Genomic DNA, 10,066 nt, shown 5'->3' with positions numbered 1-10,066 from the left:
CCCAAGCTACAGTGTAGTGGTGCAATCACAGATCGCTGCAGCCTCAATCTCCCCGGCTCAGGTGATCCTCTACCTCAGCCTCCCAAATGGCTGGGACTACAGGCACATGCCACCATGCCTGGCTAATTTTTGTATTTTTTGTAGACACGGGGTCTTGCTATGTTGCACAGGCTGGTCTTGAACTCCTGGGCTCAAGTGATCCTCCCGCCTCAGCCTCCCAAAGTGCTGGGACTACAGGTGTGAGCTACCACGCCCAGTGAGAACTTGTCTCTTAAAAAAAAAAAAACCAGTCGAATATGTGGGGTTTGGGAGGTAGGTGGAGCAAGGAGCTGAGTGAAGCTACTCAGGTGTGAGGGTGAGAGGCAAGCAGAGCACCGAGGGTGATGCCTGGAGGACCCCAACACTGTGGCCCACGTAGGGGAGCAGGCACGTGTCAGCCAGGGAACAGCCTGAGAGAGGAGGGGAAGTCGGGAGAAGACGGTGGCAAGAATTTCCAGACAGAGAAAGCTTTGAGAAGCGGGGCGTGACCAATGGCGCACACATCATGAGCATGTTCCCGAACGCTGCAGAATAACCAAGGAGCCAAGAGGAGGTGCGTGGTGGGGGCTTGGTTATTACAGCAGACTGGCGGGCCGCAGCCATCCTGACACAAGTTAGGAGAGAATGGGGGATGAGAAAGAAAGGGTGGCCAGGAGGGGAAGTAGAGAGATGTCAGAGAGTAAAGAGTGCGTGCTACTGAGAGACTCCTGCTTTCATAAAGAAAGGAAAGTCAGAGCAACTGCACGTGGTGAGTTCCCACTGCAGTGACCGAGGCAAGGGACTGAGTGACGACAGTGTCCAGGATGAAGGGCCGTGACACAGGCCTGTGCAATGTGTGGCAGGGTCCAGGAGGGAGAGCACCGCCAGGTCTCAGGGCTCCGGCACGCCTTCCCAGACGCTGAGCCCCAAGGAGCTGTGTCAGGGGTGAATACGCCCTGGCAGAGGATGTGGCTGAGGGGAAGGCTGGTGTGAGGTGGCACAGCAGCAGTTCCAAAGGCGAAGAGGCCTGAGGGGTAGCTTGTTCCGGGAATGGCCGTTTCTTCCATGTGGGAGAGGCACCGGAAGGATCAGGAGAAAGGGGAGATGGGAGAATGCCCAGTGAGGGGCTGGCGGGAGGGGCCAGCCAATCGGCACAGACTTTGCTGGATAGCGAAGGATTTTAAGTCCTCTAGTAGAATTAAGTGATTCGATTTTTGCCTCACAAAGGAAACACTCCTATGGAGGACAAACTACCATAAGAAGTTAGCGGCCTAAACCAGGAGGATGGGGGGAGGAAGAGAGGTGAGGATGACCGGAGGGGTAGTATGCACGTGGTGACAACAGAAAGCATTGCAGTTCAATGAACAGGGCGAGGTGGGCAAATGAAGAGGGCAGAAGAGGACTCTGCCCTCTGCCCTCAAGGGATGCGTCTGGGGCTCTGCCTGGATGCCAGGTCATCTGCAGGCCATGAACTGAGATAGAAATTATGGGAAAGAACAAGTGGGCAGCGGTCAGTGAGAAGAATTTCAGTAGAGGGGGCCAGAATGGGCCAGAGAGGGAGATGGGGCAGAATGGACTAAAGAAGGAAGGAGAGGAGGATCCCTAGAAGCAGGGAACGCAGGTGGCTCTCTCCATAAGTTTGTGGGAAAGAATAAAGAATGGGAAGATAGTAACTACAGGTAGGAGTGGCAACTTTCTGGAGGAAGAATTGTGCCCACTTTTGCAGGCTGAGAGGACTGACCCAGTGGAGAGAATTCAAGGACACAGGAGAGGGAGGAAGAACTCAAGGCAGCCTGTCCTAGAGGCCGCGGGAGGAGACAGATCCGTAACAGAGCACAATGGCTTACTCTGCACAAGACGGACACCAGGCAGGAGCACAGACAGGACTGGCAACCACATCAGACTCACCATAAAAGCTTCATATGCATTTAAAACACAGAAAGACTGTGAAGAACTACGAGTCTACAATAGAACACTGCCACTAAGTAGCTTACTTCAAAGTCATGTGAATTGCAGGAGAGCTGAAAAACACTAGACTTGTGATATTCTAGCGAAGAGATCTGTACACCTTTTATGTAAAGGGCCAGAGTAAATACACATTTTAGGTTCTGCTGGCCAAGAAACAAAATCAGAGACATTATGCAGATACTCACATACGAGGAGAGAAAATACCTGACACACCTAGTCCTACGTGTCTGGGGCAGGCCATCTGGGATCCACTAGATCACACTCGGGACAAAAGCTAGTGGCCTGAGGAAGAGGGTCCTGGTGGGCCAGGCTGGCAGGTGGGGGTAGTAAGGTAATGCAGCTCAGGTTTACTTCTTGTCCCAGCAACCCCTAGATCCCGGTGCACCCTTCGCTCCTCCCAAGAGCCTGGTCATCTCAATGTGGGCAGCTTGCTGGAGGCTAAGCAACTCCTGAGCTGCTGACTGAAATTCCATGACTAGGTGCCTACTCATTGCCAACAGTCACCCCTGTGTAGTGACCACCAGTGCAGGTCTGGGGCAGCAATGCTGGGTGATAAAGGGATACCCCAGCTTGGTCTCTGTGATTCACAGCACTAGCCGCCTTGATTGGTACATGGGCTGCACAAAAGTGGGAGGCAGGCTAGGTGTAACGCACAGGCTACAGTTCGCTGGCCCCTATTCCAGTGCCTGTAAAAACCTCAGGCTGGGGGCGGTGGCTCATGCCGGTAATCCCAACACTTTGGGAGGCCAAGGTCGGGAGTTCGAGACCAGCCTGACCAACATGGGGAAACACCGTCTCTACTAAAAAATACAAAATTAGCCAGACGTGGTGGTGCATGCCTGTAATCCCAGCTACGTAGGAGGCTGAGGCAGAAGAATCGCTTGAACCCAGGAGGAAGAGGTTGCAGTGAGCTGAGATCACGCCATTGCACTCCAGCCTGGGCAACAAGAGCGAAACTCCATCTCAAAAAAACCAAAACCAAAACAAAAAAAACTCAAAGACAGGCTTGAAGGACAACCTTAAAGCATGCAAACAGCACAGAAATTATTTTAAAAGGTTTCATATTTGAATCCAGTGATTCTTTTCCACACTCAACATTATTTTCTTTCCTCCCCCATCTCTGTCTCTCTCACTCCTGTCACCCAGGCAAAAGTGCAGTGGCACAGTCATGGCTTTTACTGCAGCCTCGACTTCCTGGGCTCAAGAGATCCTTCTGCCTTGGGCTCCCAAAGTGCTGGGATTACAGGCATGAGCCACTGTGCCTGGCCTCACATTATTTTCAATGAGGTTATCGATAACACTTCACACCACCCTCTCCTTCCTTAAAGTTCATTATCAGTAGTAGTAAATGGAAATAGTGATTTTCCTGAGCCTTTTCCTGAGCCATGAAGTTTCACTCCTGGAAATAGAAAGCTTTAAAACTCAGACTGGTTAAATTGCATTACTTTTCTGAGAACTCGTTATTATTCCTACCTGAGAGTTGAGAACTAGAAGCAGAAGAGATATGACTTGTCAACATATCTCACAACAAGAGATGAGATGCGGAGAGAGGGGAAGGATCTGCTGTCCCAGCATCTCCACTTCGCAGAACCTACCCTCGTATATCATGCTGTCTTCGTCGGTGACGTAGGCATTGGCGCCCCAGATCACCATCTTGTGGATGTAAGACGGATATTTTGCAGCGGCAATGAGTGCGGTTATGCCCCCATCACTCCACCCCAGCAGAGAAACCTTCTTAAACTTCAGTGCCTATGATCATACGATAAAACGCATAGCACAAGTTATTGCTCCTCTCTGTTAAAAGAAACTGAGTCACTAATTATCAGAATCAACACAGGTGTGGGTCTGGAGTATCAATTAGTCAGAAAAGAAAAATCCTAGAGTCCACCATTTGATGACATCATGTTTTCTCTTAATTAGTTTTAGTGGAAATTGTCAAAAAACCTGAGTATATGGTATGGGTTTGAATTAGGAGGGAACTACATTTTCTGGTTGGATAAAAAGCTCAAGGAACTAGAATCAATGGAGACCAACTACTTAGATACCACAAATATAGCGTGCATGTGTATGTGTGAGCGCATATGCATGCCTGAGCAAGGACCTTGAGAACAGTTCCATAGATCAGAGAGGAGACCCTGAGCTCTGCTGGATGAAGTGAAGCAGGGTATCTGGTAAAGCAACTGTGGGAAGAACTGGCAAGAGCCAGGCTGTCAGGGAACAGCGTCATGGGGAGGTTATGCGAGCCCGCGGGTGAATCAGCCAGGGTCTCCACATGTGCTTGGCAGGGAAAACGGACAGAGATTACATCTTAGAGAGGCTGCCAAGAAGAAAGAATAGAATGACTGGAAAATTAAAGGTAAAGAATTAATATGAGTCCAAGATATTTGCTGCCCGGACCATAAAATGGTGTAACTACTCTGGCACTATCCTGTAAAATGAACATCTGGAACTTCTATCACCTAGCAACTTGTCTCCTGAATTTGTATGAAGTTCTTCCACGTGTGCCAGGAGCTCAGTCCAGGATGTCCACAATACCGTTTATAGTAGCAAAAAAATGAAAATGGCCAGGAGCAACAGAATATTCACTGCCTGCTATTTATAACAGCAGGAAAAGACAACTTAAAAATTAAGTCAGTTATCTACTATTAGAAAACTGGTGAAATAGGCCAGGTATGGTGGCTCATGCCTGTAATCCCAGCACTTCGGGAGGCTGAGGTGGGTGGATCAGGAGGTCAGGAGATTGAGACCATCCTGGCTAACACGATGAAACTCTGTCTCTACTAAAAATACAAAAATTAGCTGGGCGTAGTGGCGTATGCCTGTAATCCCAGCTACTTGGGAGGCTAAGACAAGACAATCACTTGAACCCGGGAGGCAGAGGTTGCAGTAAGCCAAGATCGCGCCACTGCACTCCAGCCTGGGTGACAGAGCAAGACTCTGTCTCAAAAAAAAGAAAGAAAATCGGTGAAATAAGATACAGTACACCATACAATGGAATAATATGTGTCTATCATACAACTAGTATAAATGCATATTGATTGACATGAAAGTTATTTCCTTGAAAAATTGTTCAATAAAAATAGTAAGTTAGAAAAACGTTAGGTGTAGTACGATGGCATCAATATGAAACTGCGTTTGTGACAGAATAAGACTGGCCAGAAAGTAGAGCCGCCGAGACTTGGTAGTGTCTCTGGAGAGCTGGACTGTGGACTATTCCCACTTTCTTCTTTATACCTATTTGAATTCTTTGAGTTTTCTATAGCAATCACATGGTATTATTTTGTAGAAAGATATAACAACAAGATTTAAACAAAATAAATGAACACAGGCCCAGCCACCCTTCCTCCCCTAGCCCTTCCCTAAGAGACCCACCTTCATCAAATCAACAGCATCTTTTGCATCCCTTTCAAAAAAGTCTGCTGGGAAATCGCGATCTGGGGGCCTGGAATGTCCATAGCCTCGAGGATCCCAGGCGACCACTGTGAAGAGCTTCTTATTGAGGTTCTTGAGCTGAGGTCCAAAATCTGTCTCTCCACTTCCTAAAAACAGCCACTTGGTTACCCTCAGGTGATCGCTTATCACCTGTCAACCACATTACAGTGAAAACAGAAGCAATAACAATCTTAAAGCAAAGTAACTCATTTCTACTCAAAGTGGTCAGAACATAATCAGGAAAGCAGCCTTGCAATGACTTAATCCATCTACTCAAAGAAAGGAGGCAGGCTAGTCGGGTGCGCCTGTAATCCTAGCACTTTGGGAGGCTGAGGTGGGCGGACTGCCTGAGCTCAGGAGTTCGAGACCGGCCTGGGTCTCTACTAAAATACAAAACAAACAAACAAAACAAACAAAACTAGCCAGGCGTGGCGGCGTGCATCTATAGTCCCAGTCACTCAGGAGGCTGAAGCAGGAGAATTGCTTGAACCCGGGAGGTGGAGGTTGCAGTGAGCCGAGATCCTGCCATTGCACTCCAGCCTGATCACAGAGCAAGACAGTCTCCAAAAAAAAAAAAAAAGAGGCGGGCTTCCTTTCCCGGCGGAGCGCAGGCCCGCCTCCGACCTCCCCCTGGTGGCTATTTCGAGGAGGACAGAGGCCCTGGGTCTTCCTTTGGTTCTGTATTATTTCAGCACTTTCGAAACCTCTTTGGCTTAATCTGCCTTTCCTAAAGAAAAGAATTACTGAAACTGTAGAGAAATTAATTTACAGATATGCTTCTGGTTTCTCTTTTCTTCTTAAAACAATGACTTACACATGAGAGGGATCTCTATAATATCTGCAAACAAATTTATGACATTTGCTCCAAGTTATTCAAAGTGGAATTCTAAAATTCCAGATTTAAATTTTTTTTTTTTTTTTTTTACTAAGCTAAGGTGAATAGCCTAAAGATTTTATTTTGTAGTTATAATTAAAAACCAGAAAAACTAAATGAAAACACTGACATGCAGAAGAGGTGTGGAGGAAAAAAACCAAACCAGTTTCATCAGAAGAGTATGAAACAGCCTATGCTAAAAGGCGAATTCTATTAGTGGGCCTGCAGGGAGCTTGGCCTGCTAGTCCACAGCCCACCACAGGGTCACTGTAGGTGTGGTGTGTTCACACCTACTGTGCACAGTGCAGAAGGCCACTCTCACAGAGCCCAGTCCAGGGGCAAGTCAGCATTGTATCAGTGAAGTCTGCTGATTTCTGAGGACTTCTATCTCAGGCCACAAATGACTACTAACCACTTCGCCTGATAAACTATATTAGAAAATGTCTTTCAAGGTGGTGCAGGATCATTTAACATCGTCAAGGCCTATCATTTTTCCTGGCAAGATATCTCTTTCTCGAGATCAAGTAAATCATCAGAAAATTCAAGCCAAAACCAAATGAATGGATCTCCAGCCCACATCTGCTGCTGTGACCCCCGAGGCTTCTCTTCTGCCTCTGACCTGGAGGGTTCTGGCGAGGGAAATACCCTGAAGGAGGGGCAGGAGGTGAGAAGATGGGAAAAAAGAACAGTCTAAAAGACCAATTTCAGAAACAAGAAGGCATTTGCTCCTGGCATACACGTACACATTTGAAGACCAGTGCCAAGAATATAAAACTTTAAAAAGTGTTTAGGGAATATATGTACATAGTTATCAGCATGTGACACCTGAGAGGCTTGTGGGGAGGGGAACTGGGTGCTGAGGATAGGACAGGAGAGAGAATCTCCTCTGGTCCATTTTTTTTTATGTTGGAATCATGCTAATATTTTACATAAACAAAAATTAAATTGGGGACAGGCACAGTGGCTCACGCCTGTAATCCCAGCATTTTCGGAGGCCGGGGCAAGTGGATCACCTGAGGTCAGCAGTTCGAGACCAGCCAGGGCAACATGGTGAAACCTCATCTCTACTAAAAATACAAAATTAGCCAGGCGTGGTGGCACACACCTGTACTCCCAGCTACTCGGGAGGCTGAGGCAGAAGAATCGCTTGAACCTGGGAGGTAGAGGTTGTGGTGAACCGAGATCGTGACACTGCCTCCAGCCTGGGCAACAGAGTGAGACTCCCTTTCAAAAAAAAAAAAAATTGATAAGTTTTTAGCACCTGGACAATGACTGCAACACTGAAATAATGGAAAGCTAAGATGGGAAATGCTTTTACAGATAACTTTAGCTCCACATCAGCCATGAGAGTCAATGTCCTCATTCATCAGCTTAAGGCAAACAAAGGTGCCCAGCACCATTTAGACACATGCGCCTCGCTAGCTGCAGCGGTGCCACGGTCCGCTGAGGCTCAGTCAAGTGGAACCTTTTCAGCACTTCACTTTTCAAAAGAAACAAATCACAAAGAAATAAGTACAGTCAACCTTCCTATCCACAGGTTCCACATCTGTGGATTCAACCAACCTCAGAACAAAAATATCTGGGGAAAGAAATGGATGGTTGGGTCTGTACTGAACATGCACAGGGTTTTTTCCTTGTTATTATTCCCTAAACAATCCGACATAACAATTATTTACACGGCATTTACACTGCACGAGATATGGTAAGTAATCTAGAGATGACTTAAAGTATACAGGAGGACATGTAGCTTCCATGCAAATACTGCGCTATTCTATATCAAGGACTTGAGGACCCTCAGATTTTGGGATCTGAGGACTTCCTGGAACCAATCCCCCATCGATACTGAGATTAAATATTAGGATTATTTTACCAAATCAAAAATAAAGCAACAATACTAATGCCCTTAAAACCAGATTTGGGATGTCCTGGAATCACTGGAAATTTTTCCCTTGAACTTTCTACATCTGAACTCCAGTTATGAAAATGAGACTGAGATCCAGTAGGTTTTATTATGGCCCATACATCGAGAGAGGGTAATATACCAATCTAACTCTGATTTCTAACAAGATTTAAACTGAGTTTTTTTTCTTACCTCTTATTTTAACTGAATATATTATCAACCACAACAAGTGACCAATCCACCCTAGTTTTAGCACTGAAAGTCCCACATCCTGGAAAATCCCCCCATGCCAGGCAAACTAGGATGACTGATTACCCACTCACCTTCTTCCTTTATCTATCCCTTCTTCCCACACCCCTTTCCTTGACCCCTGTCACCCTCCCAAATTATGGGCAACTGTGATTTCATAGTGTACTTGCATAGGAAAACTGGCTACTTTACTAAAGGAATAAAAAATTCAATTCTGAACAGCAGTAGAAAGTTACCTACCTTTCTAAGTCATTTAAGTTTGATTGTAGCAAATATTAAAACATTTCAGAAAAGCACTAAAACTAATAATCAACATTTGGCATCTAGTATTGTGAATGCATCATAGATTTTACAGCATGCAAAAGCATTCCATTAAAAAGTGTCCAGACCCAACATCCCAGGAAGTAGCAGGACTGCATGACCTCCCTCTCCAGTCTGCTGATAATGCAGTTGAACGCCATTCACAGCCACCTTGGCAGAGGTTACCGAGGTTCTAGAAGAGAAAAAACCCATCCCCACAGGGGGAAAGGGGAGACGGAAGATTTCTTAGTTGATTCACAATTCCAGGTAGACAGGAGGAATAAGTGTTAGTGTTCTGTGCCACTGTGGGACGCTAACAATAAGAGATCTTTTCAAATAGCTAGAAGGAAGATACTGAATGCTCCCAACACAAAGAAATGAGAAGTGTTTGAGACGATGGATATGCCAATTACACTGATCTGATCACTACGCTTTGTATGTATGGAAACATCACTATATACCCCATAAACAGGTACAATTATGTCAATTAAAAAATACAACTTGAGAAATGTTTAAAAATGCACCCCCAAAGGAAAATCATTTAATTTAAGATGATAAAACTGTCTGTATACGAATGAGTCGCTTCCACATCGCCTCGCAGGCTCCTTGGGTTATTCTGATTTTTCCAATTCTGAACAGTGACATGAGTTTGAATCTTCTTTACTAGACTGCCAATCTGAACTGTACTCTCATGCTTGAATATGCCATTGTGACCAGCCTGGGGCTCACCCTACAAAAACCCTAGCAGGCTTGCTGAATCGGCCACAGAGGCTCACAGCACACGCTGGTGAGCTGGAAGCCAAGGGTACTCAAGTGCAGGCTGGCATGGAGCCTGGTGCAGTGAAATAAGGGTGGACATCGGGGCAAAAACCCTGGAGCCCTCGTCTGCACCTCAGCAGACCCAGAGGACCCACCCAGACCTTCAGCAGCCTTAGTGACATTCCCAAAGATGAGATTGGTCTCAAGGTGCTGATCTCCAGGCTGTTCCTTAGCTGTAGGGTATCCTGTGTTGTCTGGCCTGCTGCAGGAGGGCCATAGTCAAGACTGCCCATCTGCACTGATAAGGCCTACTGTTTTATAAAATGTTAAAATATGTCTGTGTCAACTACTAAGTAGCCCTGTCCATAAGCCTCCATCTCAAGAGCCTCCTTCCTGCCACTCACCCGCCTTGGCCTAAGACCTCCTAGGATCCAGCATCTAACTGGACCACGCTTAGTACAGGACAACGCCTCAGGACAGGCACAATGCCGGTGTCTGTCCTGCCTGAATTATGTGTGCTGTACAGGTGTTCTGATTAACCTCTCCTCAGCTGCTCTTCCAGGAGC

The 10,066-nt window shown here is 46.5% G+C and overlaps 1 protein-coding gene across 1 annotated transcript in view; it reads right to left on the bottom strand.

Moving 5' to 3' along the window:
- Positions 1–10,066, bottom strand: part of BPHL (biphenyl hydrolase-like (serine hydrolase)) — a 50,992-nt gene that overhangs the window by 25,296 nt on the left and 15,630 nt on the right. The window contains exons 3-6 of the mRNA XM_011984607.1: positions 9,314–9,372; positions 8,831–8,934; positions 5,359–5,525; positions 3,582–3,735 (exon numbers count right to left, since the gene is read on the bottom strand). Of these exons, the coding sequence (XP_011839997.1) occupies positions 3,582–3,735; positions 5,359–5,525; positions 8,831–8,934; positions 9,314–9,372 (484 nt within the window). The remainder of the gene's footprint in view (positions 1–3,581; positions 3,736–5,358; positions 5,526–8,830; positions 8,935–9,313; positions 9,373–10,066) is intronic.

This window comes from Mandrillus leucophaeus, unplaced genomic scaffold (genome assembly GCF_000951045.1).
Source record: "Mandrillus leucophaeus isolate KB7577 unplaced genomic scaffold, Mleu.le_1.0 Scaffold27, whole genome shotgun sequence".
In the NCBI taxonomy this organism is placed as follows: domain Eukaryota; kingdom Metazoa; phylum Chordata; class Mammalia; order Primates; family Cercopithecidae; genus Mandrillus; species Mandrillus leucophaeus.
This window is presented reverse-complemented; position numbering and strand designations above follow the sequence as displayed.